Raw genomic sequence first — 25,890 nt, forward strand, 5'->3', positions numbered from 1 at the left:
AAATAAATACCAATAAAATTACATTAAATGAGTGGGGTATGTGTTTTTAAATATTTATTTAAACAGTAAACTAGCTCTAGTGGAGAAGAGGGTCAACAAAAACAATATGGTATCAATGATGAAGTACTACCCCCTTAGCTCAATCAGCAACCAAGCTAAAACACAGAGTTAAAATCCTTCAAAACTATATATTGTTTATATGGGAATGGGACAGGCGAGGATGGTAGATGAAGATGAATTTGGGAGCGGGCCAGGGCAATGGAGGGTCTGGTTTTGGTTGGCCTAATTTGCACACAAAGGACAGAGGGTGCTAGTCTGGAGGGACCCATGGCACCCGACTCGGGTGCTGAAAAACTAGGCTTATACTCGAGTATATACAGTAGGTATTTTTGTATCACAAATATCTAAAGATAATATTACCAACATAAGGAAGTGATACATGAAAGAACAATAACGGACCATAATGAAGACAATGGTTTCTCTGTATATTCTAACCAGTCTATAATACCATGTAATTGTTCCCCAATCTCCATACTCTTAATGGGAACCATCAGTGTGATACCCTCACTCTCATTAGACACACTTTATGAAAATGTAACAATATTAGCGTGATAGCATCATTGAGACACCCATCTTCTCATAAAATTAAAAGAAAAAGACACAAAACATATATAAACTTGTAAAAAAACTACATGCTATTTGAACATTATAATACAAATTGAAAGTTTATCGCTCTTCTGATGCAGAAAAACTGCCAAAAGCCAGGTATCCCGGTTATAACCCCTATACTGGGGCCAAGCTCACTAACACTGAAATATGGTAGTAAATATATGTATAAAAAATATAAAGCTCAGAAGTAACACAGAAAGTTTTTTTTTTTCTATTAAAGGGGTAGTTGTTGTTTTGAATTTACTTTCTCACTTTTATCTAAAGTATTTGTTACATCATTGAAAATACTTCTACTTCTAGATAACATGCGTGCAAGCTACAACACAAAGAGGACAAACAATTTTTTTCCATTTAGAAGCCAACAAGGTGTCCGTATTGGATTGTTGACGTGCACAAGTTAGTCTGTAGCTTAAATAAAAGTGGTGGGAACTTAATGTGAGTGCTGTTCCTATTACTATGACTAGAGGAGAGTGAAGAATTAGGTCATCTCCATACTCCTCTGTAATGACAACAGTACCTATAGTAAAATGAAGGGTCATTTACAAACACCTGCAGTGTGCACAAATTTTGGATACAAATCACAATGTTTTTCTACCCCTAATACAACATTTCTCCATAATTCTGGTAGTTGCATCTACCACAATTGCACCTGTTGCATCAAAACTTGGGTTTTGCACTTGGGTTTTGCTGCAAATTAGATGCAAGTTGTATTGAGCATTTTCAGACTGGGGATTTCATCACTTCTGGAGTGTATGTTTAGGTTGCCGTTAGCTCCAGGGTTCTTTATATCAATAGGTGCCACTGCTCACCATTTATCAGAAGGGGAAGGATGGAGACATTGGCAGCCATGTGGAAGTGCAGGAGCATGTTACGACACAAGCATCTTAATGAATTGTGCCAATATGCGCTCTCCATTAGAGAGCACCTGCACGTGTCAGTGTGTTCATTAGTGACCCCTTTGGGTTCATTATGTATATTCTATGACCTGGAATAAAAACATAGCTTAAAAGTATAAGAATTCCTTCGGCTGCAGAAAAATAAAACACAAAAAGTAGAGATCATCACTGAGCAAACATTCTCAAGAACTGTCCATTGTCATTCTAAATACACTATACTCAGTCCCAAGTATGTCCTGTTACAACCTATAGGAAGTTTCTTTGACTAATATGCAAAGAGTCTTCACAGACTTTTCCTGAGAAAAAAGGGAATGCCCTGACTCCGGGAACACAGCACTTATAATACAATGAAGATACTTGCATCTGAATTTCTCCCCTGCTGCTCATGGCTTTCCTTAACTTGGCAAGCCATGTCAAATAAACCTTTTATTACAAAAACATCAAGCACTTTGAATCAATGTCTGAACCGATGTATGCCAGGAGTGATAGTTAGAAGAAACCTTTGCCAGCAGTTTAGGACTTTCCTTTTCATCTTTAGAGCCTCAATTACATAATCCCCATACCACAGAGCTGAAGACAAATTCATTTTGAAAGATACTGCAGTCTAGTTTCTATGTAGGCAGACAACTCTTTGAATTAATTAATAATCAGTCTTTCATAATAAAATATTGTAGGGATGTTTGGCCTAAAGGGATTTGGCAAGATTTTTTTTCTTATTTGCGTTCACATGTTCTTCAATATCAGACTTCCTTCCCTCAGAAAAGTCCTTCAGGGCACGACACAAGTCAGTCAGTTCAGTTTGCTCTTCTCTCACCCTCGCATCTCTCCTCTCTCCCCCTTCCAACTGTGCTGTAATCTGAGGTACCAGCATCCAGAGCTGCAGCACGAAGTTACTAAAACCAAGCTAAAATGGCAGCTGCTATCAAACAAACTGGGAGGGAGTTTCTAGAGCTGTTTAAAGCTTTGTGCAGAATAAATATAGTGTTTTAGCTTGCACTATTGTGGCTAATCTATTTGCAATAAAATGCCAAAATACCTTTCCTTCTCCTTTAATAGCCAGTTGATATCAGACATATGCGTTTGATACTTTGGTACAGGTTTGCTGCCCAATTGGCCCAAGAGGCCACTGTGGGATCCCTGGAGGAGGATGTAGGATGGACCTAGAGGTGCTGAGAGCAACTAATAAGGTCCAAGGTGTGTCTTTATGCACAAGGACTTTTAACGAATTATGTTTTTTTAATGTAACAACTGCACTAGGAGGGTTGTAAATGACCCCTAAAAGGTATCTTTAAGTCCTTGTAAACTAGAATGGACACTTTTTCTTTTTCACAATTTCTTTAGTACAGGTATTTGACATTACTGGCACTGTGCTTCTAATACCAGCAAGTGTCATGCCACAGGAGGAATTGCTAGCTCTTACCTGCTGCAGCCTGACACTTCCCAGTGTTTGTGTCAAGCTTGAGACCCTCAAGAAATCCTCTATAGATGATGAAGGTCTTACGATATTGAAAGAAGAAAAGCAGAACTATATTTCAGTGATATCAAGAGAATATGTTTGTATGGTTTAAAATTACTTCATTTTATAAACAAAAATTTTTTGGAAAAGGGAGATCTGTTTCTGTAGCTTAAAGGGGCAGTATACACTTTGCTCTTTGAAAAGAGCTGTCTTTATACTAAACATGGTTAACAGTGAAAGTGGAAGTACTTTCATGTTGCTTGTTCTTCACACCAAGTGTGGGAGGAAGAGAAGGAAGTTAATCAAATAACCAAATGGGGGAATGAAGGGACTTATTTAGACTTTTGGATTTTTTCACTAATAAACAGAAAAAGACCAGCCTTTCTATATACCTGTATGTTGTCTTTCGTCTTTAATAACCGTTTCCCTGCCACAGATAAAAAAAATTACAATCACATTAAAAGTGCTCCACCTGCCAGCAGTGGAATATGTTACAATACACGTCACAACAGGGTTAGGAACGTGATTGACATCCCTGGAGCCAAAGGGGAACTGCAGTCAAGCAGCAATTGGGCAGAGGTACATGTTCCTAGTCATGTGCCATCTGAAGGCACCTTTGCTCTCACTCTCTGCCTCTTCCCTGGAGGAAGGTACTGCTTATCTGGGTGAGTAGAGACAGACAAGCTACCATTTGGGTAGTGAAGTGCCCCCATCTGAGCAGCAGTTCAGGGAAGAAGAGGCTGTTAGAACAAGCAAGAAGGCTACCCCCTGTTGCTAATGTCTGGCAAGGAGCTCTGTGCGGGGGTACGGGGGGATCTAACCACTGTAATGGGCAAGTAATAACTGCGACAACATAGCCTGGCCATTAAGCCCCTGGGAGCCACCGTCCTGTCCAGCCATTAAGCCCCGGGGTTCCACCCACCTCTTCCTTGTCTCCCCAGATGGAAAGGGAGGTCAAGGGCAGACCACACACCCAAGCTAGTGGGACCCCCACTGTGGGGTGGGTGAACCCTCCAATGGAAACCCAGACAAAACCCTTACCCAGAATCATGTCATCTACAAATGCTTAAGCACCATGTTCCCCAAGAATGTGTGCTGCGCTCCAGGAAAGTGGCAGCCCTTTTTTGTCAGCACTCCAGCCCCAGCGAGTGGCTATGCCCATCTGCACCCCCCAGGGAGGGGCACTGGCTATCCAAGGCAATGCTAGGATCTCCATGGACCACTACAGACCTCCACCTGAGTTTCCTCTGGCCTTGCCCTGCTCATGCATAGTTTACCATTTTTTAAGGTCCTATCACACGCTCTCATGCTCCACCTCCCCAACAGAGCAGGTGAGATGGGCTGGTGGCACGCCCACTGGGACCCCCAGTAGATCCCACCTCAGCCAGGGTGCCCCGGCCCTCACCTTCATTGTGCCACAGGGTTCCACCCCCTGCCCCAGGGGGATAAGGGGCAGGACAGTCCCAGGGACAGAGGCCACAGAGTCACCTGCCTCAGCCCCAGGTGATGGTGACTGCTGCTTCCTGAAGGGACGCTATAACACCAGTCACTCAGGGGCAGCCAGCCACCTTCCTCTGAACCCCTGGGCCTTCACAGCCAACCCAGAGCATGTCACAGTGCACCACCACAGAGGAAATGCTCCATACAAGGGAGTGGCAGCCATGAAGTGTCCACAGACAGTAATGTCAGGTCAGGACATGCCACACTGCATGCATCCCCCAACTATCAAAGGAGGGAGGCACCAGAGAGGGAGTGGTCAGCAGTCTGGCCTTGGGGGGATAAAGGGAGACAGGGCTCCCTGCGACGGCCCCAGCCACCCTCCCTACAAGGGAGTGGCAGCCATGAAGTGTCCATAGACAGTCATGCCAGGGCAGGACACTGCACACCCCCCCAACTATCCAAGAAGGGAGGCACCAGGGAGGGGGTGGTCAGGAGTCTGGCCTTGGGGGGACAAAGGGAGACAAGGCTCCCTGCGATGGCCCCAGCCACACCACCTGCCAGGGAGAACTGGTGGAGGTGATGGAAATCAGAGCGACTCTCATACAGGCATAACTTGGGCCACAAGGCACGTTTGAAGTGTTGATGATCATCATGGTCTGCTCTCATTAATGATTCCTCCACAGGAAGGGTTCAACGGGTTACCCCCACCCATTGGCAAAGGGTAGACACATGCTAATCCGTTCAGGGCATCACAGACCTATTATTGCTCGATCGCGTATGGCTGAAGACCAATTGTCACTTTAAGAAGTTGGACACCGACTGCTGGGGGTCTGACAACTAGTTAACATGGAGGAGTTTCCTTATCAAAATTACCCAGACAAATCACTCCACCAAGAATAGCATGCACCACCACCCACAAAATCAATCTGTCAATTCTTTTCATGTCTGGGCCAGGTAAGTTTCCAGTGTTGAGTCAAATAAATCCACAGGTGCCACTCCTGGTGGTGCCCTTCCATCAATTCCTTTATATTTTATCTTTGCAACCATAACCCCTCCGGAACCCAAAGACTTCGGTTTCCTGTAAGCTGCGCAGCGGGTCATGGGAATAACAAGCCAGATGCCTAGTTGGCATTGATTACGGTTGGTCTTTGAACCTTAGACTTTAATTCTTGATTTCGCTTTGGTTCCGGTCCAAGAATTTCACCCCTAGCGGCACAATATGAATGCCCCAGGCTCTTAATCATGGCCCCGGTTCCAAAAACCAAGAAAACAGAACCAGAGTACTATTCTATTAATCCTAGCAGAGGTATCCAGGCAAAGCAGCCTGCTTTTTCAAAGTAAATACTTCAGTAAATACTCCAATAGATCCTCATTAAAGGATTTAAAGTGTACACATTACAATGCCATTTCTCGGCTCCCTCACTGCAATAAAACAGATGGAATGGTCACAGTCTCATTGTACTGGTCATAAATACTTACAGGTGCATGGCTTAATTTTTAAGACAAGTATATGGTCAAGCAGAATAAAACAGGTAGCCCTCAGCAGCAGCACCCCCCACTGGGCCAGAGGGGCTTGCACACTCATTCAGGATGGGGCCCCTACACCAGCTCCTCCTTGCCAGGAGGAGTATGCCAAGACTCAGTAGTGCAGGCATACAGGTCAGCAGCCCATGTGGGGGGCCACCTGGCAGACAGAATCGGCTTTCTTCCCTTAGGCGCCTGGAAGTCCTAGGCGGTAGGGTCCCGGGGCAGGTAAAAATGGCTTTCTTCCTTTAGAGGCATGGAAGTCTCAGGCGGGGGGGACTAGGCAGGTAGAATCAGCTTTCTCCCCTTCAGCACATGAAAGTCTCTTGGGGGGGAGTCCCCGAGCAGCTGGCATCAGCTTTATCCTCTTAAGTGCCTGGAAGTCCCTGGAGGGGGGCCACCTGGTAGGCAGAATTGACTTTCGACCCTTATGCACATGAAAGTCCTGGCTGGGTAGGCAGAATCCTTTTTGCTGTAAGTGTCTGGAAGTCCTGGATGGGTGGGGGCCCCTGGGCAGGCAGAATTGGCTTTCTTACCATAGGCAAATGGAAGTAACTTAAAGGAAAGAATTTTCGGGATATTTCGGGATATTTGCGATCTTCAGAAATTTTCATTTCCAATCCGAATTTTTCCCATTCGTGATTCGAATTCGTGGATTAGTAAATCTGCCCCTAAGTATTTAAAGCAAACATAGCCAATTGCTAAACAGAAACAATTAACCAATCACAATGTATGAATAATTAAGATTAATTACATGGTAATTGTGGTTAGAATGAGAAAGCACAAGTGTTAAAGTAAATAAAGTTATTTGGAATCCACCAAAAAAAGTTTTGTGTAATATTTTTTGTATATATATTTTTTTAGGAACATTTACCGGCAATGACTATCATTTTACATTATTTTACACAATTCAGTCAATAAACACATTTTAATACATTTTTTAACTATATTCTGTCTAACTAGTTGATACCATTCTCTAAAAAATGTATTAATATGTTTAAAATGTGCCAAAATAATGTCAAAAATGTGTCTACCTGCCCAGGGCAGGGTCTTTCTCTCCTTACGCGCCTGGTTGGGGGGGGCACCTGGGCAGGTAGAATTAACTTTCTCCCCTTAGGTGAATGGGAGTCTCTTAAGGGGGGGGGGGAACTGGGCAGGCAGACTCAGCTTTATACCCTTAAGGTGGCCACACACGTGGCGATTAGCCACAAACCGTTCAGGGCTGAAACGGCAGATAAGGAGATAGAAACAATAGGATTTCTACCTCCTTCTGCCGATTCAGCGCTGAAGGCAGATTTTGGTCAGGCGCCTTCTATGGCGCCCGATCAAAATCTTTTAACTGGCCTGATCGGCGAGTCGACCGATATCAGCAGCTTCCTGCGATATCGGTCGACTCGCCGACTTGCCATACACGCACCGAATATCGTACGAAACGAGGTTTCGTACGATATTATCGGTGCATGTATGGCCAGCTTTAGGCTCCTGAAAGCCCTGGGCAGCAAAATTGTCTTTCTCTCCTTATGCACCTGGTTGGGGGAGCACCTGGTCAGGTAGAAACGACTTTCTCTCTTTAGGCACATGGAAGTCCAGGGCAGGCTGTTTTGGCTTTGGCCCCTATGTGCCTGGTGGTAGGGCGGTGGGCACATGGGCAGGCAAACTCTTTAGGAGCCTAGAAGTTTCGGGGGGGGGGGGGGCAGCTGGGCAGGCATAATCGGCATTTTCCTCTTAAGTGCATTGAAGTCCTGGACGGGGACTTCTTAGAGAAAACCCTAGACTCGCCATTTTTTTAGAGAAAGCAGAGATGTTGATAAATATTTAGCATTAATTGTATGTAGAGAGTTCCATGTTCATTTCTTATATATAAGTGCAGCTATGTACCAGCTCAGTAACCAGATATTTGCGTGCAAGCCTCTAAGGTTTTTCTAAACCCACTACTGACTGACAGTCTGACCGCAGCAAGAAAGGACTTTACTAAAAGGAAAGGAATTCCCTCACAGTCCATCACTTTTGGTCACAAACACAAAGGGAACATGACGAACTCAATTTCCCTCCTGCTTGGCCCCTCCTCAGCCTGCGAGCAGAGAATGTCTGACTCCCAGAGAGGGCGGGCTTTGGCATCACCTTCTCCCAGACTAGAGCGCATTGTCAGGTCTGGGGAGGATTATGTCATTCCAGCTATGGAATGATGAGGTTTTTTTTTTACTTTTTCAAAATGCTTCCTTATGGAACTGATTGACAGAATGGAGAGAAGAGCAGAGTATATAAGGAGACTGAACTCCTATTCCAAGCCACTCTAGACAAGGCTCCCCAGAAATTGCATTTACCCTGTCAGGAAAACTTTTGACTTTGAACTTCAATTCATGGTCACGTCTGTGCACTTTATTACGGATATTTGGCTTGGGCTATATACAAGGCAGTAAAGTTTTACTCGACTTTTATTTTTATCAGGTAAGATATATCATTTACACAGAATAGTAATAGTAGGTGACAACTAGCAGCTGCTCTGTTTGAAAAATGCCTAGAGTGAATCATGAACATTATACAGCGAGTTTAATTACCTCTGTACTAGTAAGTGCCTTATGCTTGTGCTGCTTGCTTTCTGTGCATTTAAGTAAGGAGAATTCTCCCAGAAATGGAAGTGGCAGGGATGTACCAAAAACTCCTCTGTCACTGGTACCTGTAACCCCTGGAGTGCCACAGAGAAATTGATAGTGTTGGAATTACTAATGTATTATGTATATATTAAGGTGCTTATTTTTATTTTACTATATTTTCCTGCTGGAGTTTCAGATGATAAAGAAGCTTGGTTTGTTCTCTGTCTCTTTGTTCTGCTGCTGTTGATAATTGCTGTGTTTAATTGTTCTTGTGTCAAATAGTGAGTTAATAAGCCAAGTGTTATACAACTTTTTACATCTTTTCTAAATTTTAACCTGTGAAATCATTTTGATAATCACTACTGGTATATATGCACTTCTGTTTGCACTTCACATAAACAAACCTGAGGATACACAGATTTGTGAAAAAAATAATTTCCAGGGCAGCATGTTTGCTTCCAAACTGAATGGAAGAAGAATGACTGGCTGCTCACACAAGCTATTAGGCTGCACATAGTTGGCCCTAAAGGGATGCAGGGGGAGCCAGTTTAATGTAACTCCACTGCACTGTGATGGCCATTGAGAGCAAAGCTTTAACAATGTTCCACAGCAGTAATTTAACTGATGTCTGGTAGAACGTATGCAAAATTAACCCTCTGCAGATTTACAAACAGTATTTCATATAGATGTTTAACCTGTGCACTTCTATATTAAGCGTATTGATTTCTGCATGGCTAGTTACTTGTCAAATACAGTTATTATCAATGACTTGGTGCCATCCTTTACCTGAAGTGCTCTAGATGTTTACAAATGAAAAAAAAACCCTGATACCAATTGCACTTTTGATTGCAAAAAAAAAAAAAAGTTTTATTATATGCTCAATTGTATATACAGTAAACTACAGTGAATATTTACAATCTGCTGCATACCATAGAATAGATGGATTTTTAGTAATTGGTATGAAAACTGTGTTTTTAATCCTATAAGTGCAGAGTCTTTGTTGCTTGAGATGTGTAATTGTAATGGAACCTCATGGTGACTTCTTATATGCTTATACATTAATTCTTCTTATGTAATGCTGCTGCAGCTGTTAACATTCTTATTTTATGTATTTTTATATATATATATATATATATATATATATATATATATATATATATATATATATAATGATTATTTTATGAATTACAGAACAATATAACAGTATGAAAAAGCAAAGTATTATATGCATATTACAACAATACTATAACAATTTCTTAGCCAGGGTTTTCTCCGTTTTAAAGGAAGCCTATGGCTAAAATACAAGTTGGTCATGTGATAAAGTTACTGAATTGGAGTACAACTGCCGTACAACTTTCAGACCATTGTTAACATTTTCATTTGGTCCAGGGTATCTCAGATGTCATGAGAAGTACATGTGGGTAAAGCTGAGAATAGGTTTACATTTTGAAATAAGTAAACATACAGCAAAGTAACTTTTACCTAAAGGCAAACAAACTGATACAACTCCAGGGTTGGGGAGGGGGTGCAAAAATGTCTACATAACAGTGTCCAGGCCAATGCACAACTTCAGTATACTTGTAAGAAAAATGGCTCATCACCATCTGTTTGAAAAACAGCACAGGCAATTTTGTCTTGTTTGATGCTGGTGATGCTACACAAAGTACAATACAAAAGACATGATTTTATAACCTTATGAATGATTACTTCTGATATCAGGAATGGTTGTGCTGTGATGGTGTGATGTTTTGCAATTCTCTGAAGTTGTTGTACTGGCAGATAAATTAGATAATTTAAAGATGGGGTTCGATGCTTTTTACCAAATGAACACAAAGGTGATCTAGGGACTGGTCTGATTGCCATCTTGGAGTCAGGGAGGAATCTTTACCCCTTCTGAGGCAAATTGGAGAAGTCAGAAGGAATTTTCCTTTGGATTCACTAGCAGTTAGGCAAGTGTTTTAGACAAAAAGGTTGAATTTGATGGATGTGTGTTGTGTGCATCCACCATCATGCCTCATACATGTGTGTTGTGTACATCCATCATCATGCCTCACAAAAAATTTGAACCTTTATCGTCGCTCTGCATCATTTTCCCTAATATCTGCGAATGCCCCCAGGAGTGACAACATTGTAGTATGTAGTTCTTCATTTTCAGTAAGGATATTACGCACATACTACTAATATAGATGACCATGCACATACTAATCATTTTGTACTATTTACTGTACCTCTTTGCTTTGAAAACTTCATCTGCTGGTGCAATTCGTTTTAGTATATGGTGCAGTGGTAAAAGAGGTAGTGAAGATGAACCACTGACAGCCCATATGAGCAAAACACCAAAAGTTGTCCATACCGTGTAGGCCCCCATTTATAGTATCTCTCTGCTTGGTCCATCAGCCAACTAGCCAGATACTACACTGGGCCAGCTACCTTAAACAGTATTTCAAAGGGGCTGTTGCAGCAGCAGCGATAAAAGGTGAATAAATCATAGTTCATTATAGGATTTGCCAGTTGTGATAGATTATTGTTTTAGACCTGTTGATCAGTCTCCTTCTGACAGCGCCAGTGTATGCCATAGACTGTGGTTTCCATTCATAAATAGGGAAAGACTGCAGACAGAGAAGAGCATTTTGATTTTTGTGGTTCTCTGTGAGAACTACAGTGGTCAAACTTCTGGTGTGCTTTTGGCCTTAGAGCACTGCACTTTGAGTTATGGAAATGCACAAATAAACAATAACATATGCCAATTATTGTCTATTAATTTGTAGCCTTTTCACTTTTTCAGTTAATTTATATAGTCTTTGAGGAAGGTGATTAAGTTGTTTGCATAAATTAAAACTGATAATGAAGGAATTTAAAAAGGAAGGATAGAAAGCATTAATCATTTCAAAATTCTTTGTCCTGTATACTTTATAAGGTCATGGAACAACTTGGTGAATTTTAATACCCTTATAGTTTACAGTTGGAGCCATATAATTCATTATGCTATATCGTTACTCAAAATAAAAAATGTAAAATATAGCTCAAAGGAGTAAGCTTGAACACAAAGTACTTGAGCTGCAGTTCCACATATATTCAAATGTGTTTATTTACCCACATGTGATGAAATGCTGTGTAGCACTTTCTATGCACCCTGATTTCATTTTCCATTCTTCATAGCTGAATCATGCTGTCTAATAATGACCCCTTAGTGTACTATAGAGGATGCTTTATTGCTTTCTTCTGTGAGCTACTGTTGCAAAAGGTCAGAACAATTCCATCATATTGCATCAGCATTATGTTGCAATCCTTGGGGATATCTCTTTCTTTCTTTCTTGCATAATTTGGTTTTCACATTATATTTGTTTCTTTTGTGTTATATTTGTTAGGCATATTGCATTGCTTCTGTTTTATATAAACCACACAATCTGTCATCAATAGGTTGATTGGTCTGTATTAGTTATAGCACCTGGACTAGTGTTGGGCAGCAAAGGCACTTATCTAGGGTGCAGGCATTTTGGAAAAGGAAAGGAGCACAATTTCAGACAATATTTTTATTGCTGTTTATTTGACACATTGCATCCATGTACCTTGACACCACTTTTTTAATAAAACTCAGTTGAAGATAAGAAAAGGGTGTGCACTCAGGGCTGTCAAGCCAGGCAGCACAGCACCACATTGTATCTAAACAGCTCATTATTACATTTCACCATCAACGAAACTTGTTTAAAAAGGAATTTACATCTGTACTAAGGGTTACCTTAGTCAGTCCCTGGGGCCTTTAAGGTTACAGAATCCAGTGACCCCAAAAATCTTGGTCAGCACTAATGCGTCTAAAATTATTGAAAAAGAGCAACTGAATTTTACAGAATTTGAAGTTCAGTAGTCACTGTGTTTATTGCTACCAAGAGAGCCATATAAATACTTGCTCTATTATTTCTACACCAAAAATGCTAAATTCTCAGAGTCAGGCAGTACATTGTGACATGCATCATTTTCTTTTATTTAAAGCCACTAGAGCTTCCTATAGAGCAACATTGTTAATGGAATGACTCATTGGTAGCCCCTCAGTGCTCAAAGTGACATATGATAATTGCATGCAGGAGTAAAAGTAGATCTGTTCATTATACAATTGATGTGGTGTCACACACTGTTCGTGGAATGCCAGATTCTTAGAATTAAAACATACCACATAGCCATAAGGCTCCGTGATAATATCTTAGACTGGAAAAACACACATTTAAGATGTGCAAAAGCATGTCCCTTATGGTCATGATGGTATGCTCTGCTCAGTCAGGGAGCTATTCACAATTTTGTGTATTTAAAGGAGAACTAAACCCTAACTAAAGAAGTGGGGCAGAAATGTTGTACATGATGTTTTGGGTTTCTGTACCAGCCCAAGGTGACCACAATCCTTTTGCAGGGAAGATTTGTGCTTCCAAAGATGCCCCAGTAACTCCCCATCTTCTTTTCTGCTGCTTCCCTTCACATGTTCTGTGCTGCTTTCAGTTACTGAGCTTAGGGACCCACTCAAAATATACTGCATAAACAGAGTATACATGTAACAGTAAAAAACTGATTAGTAATTCATTCAGATTCACATTACATGAAAGATCTATAACCAGGGCAATTGCATCAGAATTGAGTAATTATCCCTGTAGCATCAGCTTATATGACAGACAACCCTCATTTTCTGCTTGGTTTGCAATGACCCCTAAGCTCAGCTTCTCAACAGCTGCTCAGAACACACTGAGCATGTGCACTGTCCCGGACAGTTCCAGGGCAGGAGGGGGGGGGGGACAGAATCCAAGATGGGGAGTTCCTGTGACAACTGTAATGGCTTACTACTATAGAGATGCGGAAACTTTAAGCCAGTGCAGTCAGTTTAAAATATGGCATCATGGCAAAAATCTAGCCATATTCATTTTTAGGGTTTAGTTCTCCTTTAAACTCCACATTTACAATGAAACTCGGCAACTGGCATGATCCCAGTCTAGATTTAAACATTGTTGATTACAGTTGTTTTACAAAAGCATCAAATTGCTGCTGGTGGCTGCTGTAGTCAAGTCTAGGAGGAACCAGGATAGTGGGATGGAGTTCAGGAGTGTGCACAGTAGGGGTTTTAAGTCTTGTGGAGTTGAACTGTAGTCATGATGTAGCAGTCCTACAATAAAGCAAACTGCCCAAACTTCATAATGTTATGTCTCTTGGTACAAAATGTACTATTTAGGAAGATGATGACAAATACTGTCTATTGGTAGCACTGTCGGAGCAACTGATGGTGATCAATGTCCAGTTACCAGTTCCCATCCTAGTATCTTGTCCTCTTCAAATCTATATGAGTACTTTATTAAGTGCAGTTATATCAATTTGTTGCACTTGTATTGTTTTTCTCATAATTACACTATTGTGCAAAATGTTATACGAATATGTTTTTCTTAATAAAATACTTCATTTACATGTGAATATCTTGTGGGTGAGGAATGAGAGAAATCTGAAGGGGGTTAATTGTCTGATGTAGAAATCATCTCTGTGCACTTCTCTGCCCAATTCTCTTGTTCCTTGCTACCAGATTTAAAATGTAAACTAGATGAAAAGGAGTGAAAGAACTGTGTAGAAAAAATACTTCTGCATTCACATGTATGTGACTTGGCAAAAGTGGACAACTGAAAATATCATGACAACTAAAACAAATTATTTAACAAATTTTCAGATCACCTTTGAACCACTATTTACTCTCATCAAGTACTCAGTGGAGGTATCTAACTGTTTTTGTAATTTCACCCTGGGAACAAACCCCCACATTGTCCCTCCTTGTTGGAACACTCTTGGATAATGATATGACAGGAGCTAGACTGACACTTAGCGAAGCCCTCATTCATGAGGTCCCTTTCCTTAACTTCCACTAAGGTGTTTTCAGTACTGTAAGGTAAGGTTGTTTTCCACAGAGACCTGCTGCCTCAAGCTTTCTAGTAGCATTCATCCCCTCAATAAAGTGGAGTCCAAAGAGACTATGGCATCCCTTCCCTGTTACTGTATCTGCTATGGAATTCCCCTAGGCTAGTTGGAACACATTCTGCCTGCATTACAGGGATTTGCCACGGTGGAGGAGGATACATCTTTACATCCCTAGATATATATCTAAATAAATAGTAGGAAGAACATGGTTACATGCGAGGCCACAAAGGCTAGGGCCTAGGGTGGCACAAATCCTATTTGTACTGCTAGGCTACAATAGTAACAAGTAAAAGTGTATCATGTATTAAAATAACTAAGCACATAGTTACTAATACAAAATTTAGAATCTTTAAAAAGTTACATTTCTTTTAAACATGCTAGTTGGTTACCTCTTCTGCCCTTTAATTCAGGAGAAAAAGTTTAAGATTTAAGATCTGATGTTGGATCTGACTTGGCAGATGCTCAGCGCTAACTGATTTTCTTTGTTAAAATGTAACACGTGTACATGTGTTTATGTGCCAAGTTGTTTGAATCAGGATGTAATTATTTTGGCAAAAAAACCATCTGATATTACTTAAACTCTCTTTGTTTAATTTTGTTGTAATTTTTGACGAGAAATTTACATTCTTGAAAATCAACCAAAAATAACTTGCTATCATTATGATTATTAATGACCCTTATAATAAATATCTTCAAAGTAAAGCATTTTTGTGTATTTTTATAGTTTATTTGCTTCCTTGAGATTTAAATATGTACAAACTAAATGTATGTATTTGTTGATCCTTTATTTACTTTTCTGGGTCTTTTTAAACATTGGAATAATTCTTTTGTGCTATATAAAATTCTTATACTGTTTTGGAAAATGTTGTGCCTTATGATGTAAATATTCCTTTAATATAATGTTCCAAAGGTGCTTTTTTTTAAAAAAAAACCCTACAGTATAAAGTGTTATGCATATGTAGTATGTCTTTGTTGAAGAGATCAAAGAAATTATATAGGATGTATATGAAAGCCATAGGAATGTTTCATTGCTTTGATTTTGTATCCTGCATATTTGTTCTAGTGATTGCCAATTATAGACAGCCTTATGTACAGTTGGGGAAACTTATCTGAAAATTGCCTTCAGCTCAGAAATGAATGAATGAGTAGCATAGTCCTTTGTATCTGTACTTCTTTCGGCATAGCAAATTTTATAGTACCCTGATTGTGTATAGCCTACACAGTGGTGCACATAACACCTGTTCCTCTCCTTTGGGCATTTACAGTGATGAAAGACTTCAAAAGAAAATATATTCAGGGTAGTGGAGAAAAATTAACAAATTCACTAACAAACTCATTTATTGAAAGAAACTGACAATATTGTTCCCAACTGACTGTAGCTAAAGCATATCAGATGTCTATAGGACATTGACTTTTATTTGCACCACAATCCTTTGTGAATTTCTTCTTCAGTCATATTACATAGAGTAATAGCTGACAGTATATTTTTTTTCATCTCTGCATATTGATTGGGTCTGTAGCATTCTGCTTACCGGTCTGCAGTTCATGTATTTTGCCTTGATTCGTACATGGGTATATAACTGGAAGAGACTGGGGTTGCAGCAAATGGATTTTAGACCTCCTAAGGTGCAAAACAAATTACACTGATATACGCAAACATAAAAACACAAAACATAAACACATTATTGTGTTCTTAAAGGAGAAGGAAAGGCAAAGTCACTTGGGGGTGCCAAAATGTTAGGCACCCCCAAGTGACTTAAATCGCCTACCTAGTACCCCGGGCTGGTGCCCCTGTTAGGAGAAAACTGCACCAGCCCGGGGTACCTGTACTGAGCACTTCCTGCTTCCTTTTCCGGAAAATGCCAGTGGTTGGCGCATGCGCAGTAGAGTGAAAAGCCGACTTCTCTGTTAAAGTTTGGCTTTTTACTCTACTGTGCATGTGCGTGCAAGTGAAGCAGGAATCGCTGCAGCTACCCCGGGCTGGTGCTGTTCTCTCCAAAAAGGGGCACCAGCCCGGGGTACAAGGAAGGCGATTTAAGTCACTTGGGGGTGCCTAACATTTTGGCACCCCCAAGTGACTTTGCCTTTCCTTCTCCTTTAAAGCACTTCATGGTCCTCTTTGAAATTATTTGCTAGCCCAGAGATGCTGAAATCCCATTACTTAGGTAGATAAAGAACTTTTCCTTGAAGTTGAGTTGTTATTGATATTTAATACCCATCAATATTTTGGTCAACTTTGAAATGTAATTGATTGTGATTTCATGCTATTGCTTTGATACTTTGATCTCTACTTCAACAGCTACATTGACATTGCTTTGAGTTTACTAGAAGTGTTTTGAAGCTTTATAGATAGACAATCGAACACAGATAGAAACCAACAAATTTAATCAAAGTACCATATATTAATACTTTAGAAATTAATTAGGGCCCATAAAGTATACTTTACTGAAAACGATTGTTAGAAGTCACAAATTAAATAGGCCCTAGGTTTTGAACATAAAGCATCTTTATCCATTATATATAAAGCACCTCTATCACTTTTTTCTCGCTAACATTTAATAAATAAGAGTAGAAGCCAATATAATGACGATAGAAAACAAAAGGCCTACTATACTTAGGCTTCAATAAGGTCATCATAGGTGGCCCATTTGTTAGCACTTAATGATATTGTTATTATCCACAGTAATTTTAAGCCTAAATTATTTCAAGAGCACATTTACTAAAAAAATACACAATACCTCTTTCTCGGATCTTTCATCATATTTCGTGGATCTCTTAGCGGTTTGATAATATGTAATCAAGTAGTTTCTCATTGGGACCATTATACTGGACAAAAGCAACTGCAATTACCTTTTGAATCACTAGAATCCTACATTTAACATGTACAAATTATGCATAAAAAAGTTGATTGCGTTGTTCTGATAACCATTTTCAATAGTAGGCAATTTTGAAACAACAGGTTCTTTCACCTCACACTAGCAAAGAAAGCAAGCACTATTTGTTAATGATCTCCCACAATCTTAATGGCAATATAGAACATTTTCATCTTTTATAGCTCCCAAAAACAATAGTAAGCACACTTGGTATAGCTGCATGTTTCCTATGTATAAGTCTAATATTTTATTATCTGATGGCTTTCACACAGTTAAGAGCACCAGTCTCCACTAATTAGCATAAAAATGGGTTTGTGTGTGTGCGTATATAAATCTAGGTGGGGGAAAATGGAGAATAACATGGCATAAAGGAAAGTGGGTGGGTTAGAGAAAGCAATTGTTCACCAATTTGCTATTTTTCCTTTAATTGTCAAAGTTTTGAGGGGTTGAAGCCACTGGCATGTACTATGCTAAACACCTGAAAAACAAAATCATTCTATTGGGAATGTAAGTAAATGTAAAATTAGGGCTAATTTATTAAGGTTTGAACTGGGGAATCTAGAAGAATTGTGGCCATTTAAAGGACATGTAAAGCCTACATTTTCCTATATAAGTGTCCTATATACTGTACATTGGGCACATAGTGCCCAAACCACAGTCATTTGTATTCCTTATTTCTCCAGTAGAGGGCACAAAGGATAAGGAAAGACAAAATACCATTAATACCTTTTTGATTAAGCACATCATGTCATTTTCACCAGTAAAAAAAACAACTTTGATTTTTAGTTAGCATTCTGTTATGCCTTGATAAAGTTCTCTCATCTAAACAGAATTGAGATTGTCTCAATCTGGTCTGCAATACTCAAATGCAGTTGGGAAACCTACATGTGCTGCACTGGTTTTCCCCCATCCTTTAAACCCCAATGATACTTCTGCTCATTATACAGAGAGGGCAGCATTACCAGTGGCAGTGAAACTTAAGCAAGATGGCAGGTGAGAAATAGGCTAGCTGAAGTGATTTGAAGTGATTTTTTTTAGAAAAAGGGCAGAAATTGAAAAGGAAGATTCTAATGGTTGGTGTTGGGCAGATGTATACTACATGGTGATGAGAAGTGTGGAGGTATGGTAAATAAGCTTTCCTTGTTTCATTTTTAAGGTTTCCAAAATGTGTTGTGGAGGGATTTCACTCTGATGGCAGTAGTAGTATTCTTTTTCCACAGGTAAAAGGGAAGTGCAAATGTTTAAGCAGGACAGTGCCTGTGTTTAATTCACACAGCACAACCAAAGAAACCAAATTAAAGTTCATTTGTCTAAATCCTCATTGAAGCAAACAACTGACACCGCTAAGGCTGATGTCAGACGAGGCATAGGCCGGATATTTTCAGCAAGTGGAAAACCGCTTGCCGAAAATTCCACCCTACGCCTCATCTGGTATTAACCTAATAGTGAATCTGGTACTTTTAAAAGGATTCACAACCACTCTTTAGGCAAACATGAGTCCAACAAAATAATTATTGCAATACATGCATCACTAAAAATCCCTAGACTGGGAAGGGGAACATGTTGTGTGCCATGCTGCATGTGTTGTGGTAAAAAACCATGAGCCACTGAACCATGGCTGAGTAATAAGCTTACCAAACTTAAAAACTGTTTTTTATTTTTTGAAAAAAAATGAATTGTAGTAGAAAAATCCTGCAAGATATAGAAAAAACAATCAACGCCAGAAAATACAACACTTTGTTTTATCCAGACCTGAGTATATATATGTATATCTGCCCCTAAATGTGCTATATGTGTTTAAAACTGAGCATACTGTGTTTTAAAAGTCTCTAATATTCACAGTGGTGTAGTCTGTAGAAATATGGGTTTAAATGACATTGTCCAAAAAGGTGCAGTGAAAGCAATACAGCTTGTCTGCCTATAGTTGAGCAATCAAAATGCTAAGAATTTTTTAGCCTTAAAACACAGATACCTACAGTTACTGATAAAGTTATTTAGAACCTGAGGCATTGTTTTGCTATGTGAATTTTGTGTTTCATGAGATTCTTGTTCTAGTTTAATCTTGCTGTTTTTAAGAACAGCTTAGGAATTTGCAGCATATTTTTAGTTTTATATATTTAGCAAATTCAGCATCAATGATTGATACAGAATTAGAGCCTTATAGATCTCATAAGTAACATGCACCTGTGTGCTTTTTTTGCAACTAAAACAAATGGCCGCAAGTAATTTAGTTAAAATTCAACCTGGAAAATCCTCATTAATTAATTGTAGTTTGCATTTAATTACATTTATTAACACATCAGTGACCAGGAGCATGAGCGTATGAAGCATGAAACATGCTGTCTTCAAGTATGCATGCTACTGTTTGGCAATTATGATATATCAGTGCGGGGTCATCCAGCTTGGTTTCTCCTGGCTGCTTGTTATGCATACGAGTGATGCACAACCCAAGCATATGTCACATTTGACATAAAGAGCATAGGGAAAATAAGCAAAAGCTGAAATACTATTCATAGGGGCACATTTACTAAGACACGAATCTGAACCGAATTGGAAAAATTCCGATTTGAAAACGAACATTTTGCGACTTTTTCGTATTTTTTGCGATTTTTTCGGCGTCTTTACGACTTTTTCGTTACCAATACGATTTGTGCGAAAAAACGCGAGTTTTTCGTAGCCATTCCGAAAGTTGAGCAAAATCTGCCGATTTTTTCGTAGCGTTAAAACTTGCGCAAAAAGTTGCGCCTTTTTCGTAGCGTTAAAACTTAAAAGGTGCGACGTTTCGCGCAAGTTTTAACGCTACGAAAAAAGCGCAACTTTTTGCGCAAGTTTTAACGCTACGAAAAATCGCCAGATTTTGCGCAACTTTCGGAATGGCTACGAAAAACTCGCGTTTTTTCGCACAAATCGTATTGGTAACGAAAAAGTCGTAAAGTCGCCGAAAAAATCGCAAAAAATACGAAAAAGTCGCAAAATACCGATCATTGCGAAAAAAACGCAATCGGGTGCATTCGGCCCGTTCGTGGCTTAGTAAATGTGCCCCATAGTGTCCCAACATGACCCCCCCGCCCCGCACACTGTTGTGGGTGGCTTATTGCTCAGGGTGGGGCATTTTATGTTGAAAAAAACAATTGTTTCTCCCATCCAGAGTGTGGGCTATCCAGTAGGGGGAACAATTTTTGGATGATAGTTGCCCTTTAAACTGGGGTGCATGCTAGAAGGGCTAAAGCTTCTGCTAAAAAGTTTTAATAACTAATGTACGAAAACATTGTACCAAAAATCCATAGTGCTCAAAATCTTTATAAAAATAACATTATGCCTCTGCAGATGTCAACTACACCTAGGGGCACATTTACTAATCCACGAACGTCCGAAAGCGTCCAAATGCGTTTTAATCGTAATGATTGGTATTTTTGCGTTTTTTTCGTCGCTGTCGCGATTTTTGTTGTATTTTGCGCAACTTTTCCGTCGCCGTTACGACTTTATCGTATATTTTCCACGACTTTTTTGCCGCCGTCGCGAAAAATTCGGATTGGTCTTTCTGCCGTTTACAATTGCTCAATAAAAAATCGATGAAAAAAATCGCGCAAAATATGATAAAGTTGTGACGGCGATGAAAAAGTCGCGCAAAATACGAAACAATCGCGTCGGCAGCGAAAAAAACGCAAAATTTTCGTTTCCAATCCGTTTTTTTCCCATTCGGGATTCGGATTCGAGGATTAGTAAATGTGCACCCTACAGTATATTATTTTTCTTACTGAACTGTGCATTATAGCTTTTTTCAAAAAAATCAACAGAGCTCTTAATGGGTCAATCAAGGAACCCACTGGAGATAATAAGTCCCCATTTTCAGTCTTTAGTGTCTATCTATGTATAATACTACATAGATATAGTGAATAAGGCACCATTTCAGGTTCTAATAAAGCTTTGATGAAGAGCTGATGAGGGCCCAAAATGTTACCTTGTAAAATTGTAAACACAAAAAAAGAATCCTTATTTGCTTTGCAACTGAAGTGTTGCAATCTGCATGAGTGATGTAGTGATTTAGTCCTTAGCTGGAATTTTTTCCTGTGTTACACTTATTCACACCACACTCATTTAGGATATTGCTGCACTCATTATTTGCTTGTTGGCCATGTATAAATCTTGCTACAGACACAGAAAGAATATTTTTCCTCTATCCTCATGTAGAGCTTACCTCTGGGCTTTGAGTTTTTCCTTCTAAGAGTGTATATAAAGGAGGATTCATAACTGATTTTCCCGTGAGAAAATTAGAGCCAGTATATTTACGGCACTGTAGGCGGCTGTAGTATTTCACACATCTCCTGCAGTTATAGACTTTGGTTTACAGCTTTTTCCACTCCATTGATTACAACAGGAAATGTGTTGAGGGTGGTAAATGTAATTTCTTACACCTGTTAGTAAAAATAACAGGCAATAAACATTGAAATAATGCTGTCTGATTCACTTTATTTATATTCTATTTATTAGGTTTTAATTAATAGGTTTCCAAGTTTAATATCTTCTGTGAAGCAGAAGTGAAGTCATGCTCAGTGTTTACAATCCTCATAAAAAATGCTGATACAGGTATAAAAAGCATAGTACAGGTATCAGACAAGTTATCTGGAAACCCATTATCCAGAAAGCTCTGAATTACAGGAAGGCCATCTCCCATAGACTCCACTTTAATCAAATAATTAACATTTTTAAAAAATATTTCCTTTTTCTCTGTAATAATAAAACAGTACCTTGTACTTGATCCCAGCTAACATATAATTAATCCTTATTGAAGGTAAACAATCCTATTTGATGTATTTTAAGTTTAAATGATTTTGTTAGCAGATTTAAGGTAAGGAGATCCAAATTACGGAAAGAACCCTTATTCGGAAAACCCCAGGGCTTTCTCCTCTCCCCCTCCCTTTTCCTTCTCCCCCTCCCATCAAAATTTGCTCTCCCTCCCATCAGAATTTGCTCCTGCTCCCATCTCTGTGTAATCTTAGCTACCAGAAGCTAGAGCTGCAGCACGGAAGTTACTGAGACCAAGCTAAAATGGCAGCTGCTATCTTAAGCAAACATAGGGAGCTTCTAGGGTGGTTTACTCAGATGGTAAAGCTTTCTGCAGAGTAAATATAGAGTTCTACCTTGCATACCTTTCCTTCTCCTTTAACAAGACCATGTTTATAGATGTTTAACAGCAAGCTTAGCATTTTATTAAAAAACATGTATATTTATATAAGATCTGTAGTTTTATCTGTTTTATTAAAGTTTAAGCAGTATTTGGTCTTTTAGAAGGCAGAGGCAGGGTGGTAGTTTTATTTTAAAAAGAATTAAAACTAATGACAAATATTGTTAAACAACAAAAACTTAAGCTTAAATCTTGGACTTATTAAAATAGCCACTTTTTGAAGTGGTTCTGGAGCAGATAAAACTTTGGGTATTCTATTTAGGCAACACAATTTCAACTACAAGATTGTTAGGCATGGAAGAAGACCAATCATTTCTTTCAAAAGCCACTGGCTATATTCTAGGACCAAATCTGTGAGTCAACCAATTTTGGATCACTATTTGGGTGGACAGTTTGGCAAAGATCTACTCAGTGATCTGGCCAAGTGATGACTATGTATGGGTGTAGCCAGTTAAAGAGCAGTAAACATGGATAAACCAAATATCTCAATTCTGTCTAAGCCTGCAACTAGTCAACCTGCCTATTTTGCTTACCAGAAAGAGGAATAAAATATCAGTTTTCTTCAGCTCCTATTCACTTAGCAAGGAAATGCTAGCACACAAAATGCAGCCTTAGCTTAGGTATTACAACTAATTTAGAAAATACAGTTTGCTTTTTAATATGGGATAAATGCCAATTCTTCTCAGTGACATTTGGTTAGGCCTTAAAGGGAGAACCAGGGTCTTTATATTTGAGACACAAGTGTTTTTCTTCCAGGTCCAGTTAATTGGTGAATAAAAGAATGGCTGATGTGCATTGGGCTGGCAGACTAGATTTAATTAGGAAATGAAGAGATTAAATTAGGTAACACATTGTGTGGACCCTAAAAAAAGTCTTGGAGCCAGAAAATAGGTGGCAGTTTGTGATCATGCGAGGAGTAGTGTGATATTCAAAACAGAACAGATGCACCACTCTGTCCTTGGACCTGCCATACTGCATTTGGGGAGTGTGTGGTAAGACTATTAAAACGTATTACACTGACAGATATAACAAATATAACAAATGAAATAATTAAAATACATTTTATCCAAACTCTAGGAAAAAGTGTTATTTGCCCCCCAAAAAAAGTTTGCACCCCCCGAAAATAAATAAATCAATAAATAAATGTTGCACTCACTGGGGTTGAGTAAACCCTAATTTTCTGTACTTTATCACAATGTTTTTGGGCATGCTGTACTTGTGTCATGGCTTATACGGTATATATTCTTTGTGATTGCACAGATCAGCACAGTTTAATAGCTACATGCACAAATATGCACATTGCTCTTACCTGAGGTTCCTTGTAAGAGCCCGGTGCTTATAGGTTGATTTAGAATACAGGTCTCTCCTCTAATGGCAGGTCAGTTTTGCTATGGTAAGGTCGCACTAACAATGTCCAGTTTTTTGTTTGAATTCCATTGTGCTTGGAACATTACTCATAATTTCTTTCTATATTGTTTTTCTCTTTTAGGAGTTATGCTACAGAGAAAATTATTGTTGCTACACCTCTTGTTATCATTTAGTGTTTCTATCTACGGTCAAGGTAATCATTTTGCTTTCTTTTTATCTATAGTTTTTTAAAGCCTAAACACAGAGTGTATTATAGTACATATTACACATATCATAACATATAATATACAAGTAAAAAAAACACGTAGGTTGACTTATGATCGTATTTTAAAATCGTATTTTTACAATTGTTATCACTTGTAAAAATACGATTTGAAAACTTTAAAATGTAAAAAAATTTGGAGAGCAACAACAGTATCATAAATGTTCATGGAGGTGCCAAATAAGGGCTAAGATTGGCTATTAGGGAGCCTCTATGCACACTATCAGCTTACAGGAGGCTTTATTTGGTAGTAAATCTTGTTTTTTATTCAACCAAAACTTGCCCCCAAGTCAGGAATTGAAAAATAACTACCTTGTTTGGGGGCACTGAGAGCAACATTCAAGGGGTTGGTGAGCAACATGTTGCTCACGAGCCACTGGTTGGGGATCACTGTTTTAAGGGAAGGAAGATATAGGAACTGCACCACATGGTTTGAGTGTTTCTTCCATTTGCATTATATTGCCTGAGTGGCTGTACTGCATACAGAATAAATTTGTATTTAGATATACACAGGTTTTTGGTAATAATACAGAGAGTTTTTTCTGACGTTCTATTGACCACATCCTTTTCTCATTAAAGGGTTTATGCAATAAAAGGCACTAAGTTTGCCCAGGAGCAGTAAACTATAGCAACCAATCAGCAGGTAGAATTTACTGGTCACAGGTTTAAAGGCAAACATCTTATTGGTTGCTATGGGTTACTACTCCTGGGTAAACTAAGTGTCATTCATTACATATGGGGGTAAAACTACAACATAAAAAATTCCATCTATTACCCTCTATGACAATTGTTTGAAGGTACAATTCCTCGTTGGGGCACTATACCAGGGCATTTAAAAGGTTGTCATAGAGAGCAATGAAGAATGAGTTGGACATTTTGATGCCATATTTTTAGAAAGGAAAAAGGTTTTGGGCAAAATGTATAGAGGTATATAGAAAAAAATCTATAGAAGTATTGTTTTTACAATCACAATAGTAAAAGTGTTTCACAGACCAGTGTACAGTATGTCTGACTATTTTGATCACTGCTTTGCTGTGGCGGAGTGGGTGTGATTATCTTGTTGTTAGCGGCTTGGAGGGTGTGGTTTGCAGCAAGTAGCAGCATGTAAGCAAAATAATAGAAGCTATGAAGGAATGGTTTATTAACCACCGTTTGTGTGTACACATTGAACTGTAATAGACTGCTGTAATTTACTTCTAGTTACTTTCTGACAGCCCATATGACAGAATATTTTGCTTTGTATTTTGGGGGTTTATGTGTACTGTTTGAAACTAAAAGGCCAGGAGGTCTAGCAGGATGAGATGTGTTTTATTTGCCTTAGGGAATTGATTCACATAAAAGTAGTTAAGGGTAAACTTCCCCTTGAATATTTAGCCATGCAATTACATGAAAAGCTTGTTTTCACTGACATTGTTGCTCAGACTCATAAAACATTTTTTTAGTTCTTAAAATGACTTGTAAAGCAGGGAACGTTTTGTTGTGTCAGTTTTAAGACTATCATGATTTATGAGCGTGTCCTAAATATATGTAAAGAAAAAGAGAAAATCCTTTGGAATTTCAGCTGTGCTACTAGCAATGTTAAAGAATCAAATCCAAAGCAGGGATACCCGGATTTCATTTTGTGTGGGATATTTGTAGTGAAGGTAAGGAATCAGTGTCTATCTCCTTCAATATTGTACTTCCATG

The 25,890-nt window shown here is 39.1% G+C and overlaps 1 protein-coding gene across 1 annotated transcript in view; it reads left to right on the forward strand.

The window, feature by feature from the left end:
* Nucleotides 1-8,165: 8,165 nt before the first annotated feature.
* The window catches only part of thbs2 (thrombospondin 2), a 49,052-nt gene continuing 31,327 nt past the window's right edge, over nucleotides 8,166-25,890 (forward strand). Inside the window, exons 1-2 of the mRNA XM_018094193.2 lie at nucleotides 8,166-8,433; nucleotides 24,064-24,135. Of these exons, the coding sequence (XP_017949682.1) occupies nucleotides 24,069-24,135 (67 nt within the window). The 5' untranslated portion in view covers nucleotides 8,166-8,433; nucleotides 24,064-24,068. The remainder of the gene's footprint in view (nucleotides 8,434-24,063; nucleotides 24,136-25,890) is intronic.

The sequence above is a fragment of the Xenopus tropicalis genome, chromosome 5, assembly GCF_000004195.4.
Source record: "Xenopus tropicalis strain Nigerian chromosome 5, UCB_Xtro_10.0, whole genome shotgun sequence".
NCBI lineage: Eukaryota > Metazoa > Chordata > Amphibia > Anura > Pipidae > Xenopus > Xenopus tropicalis.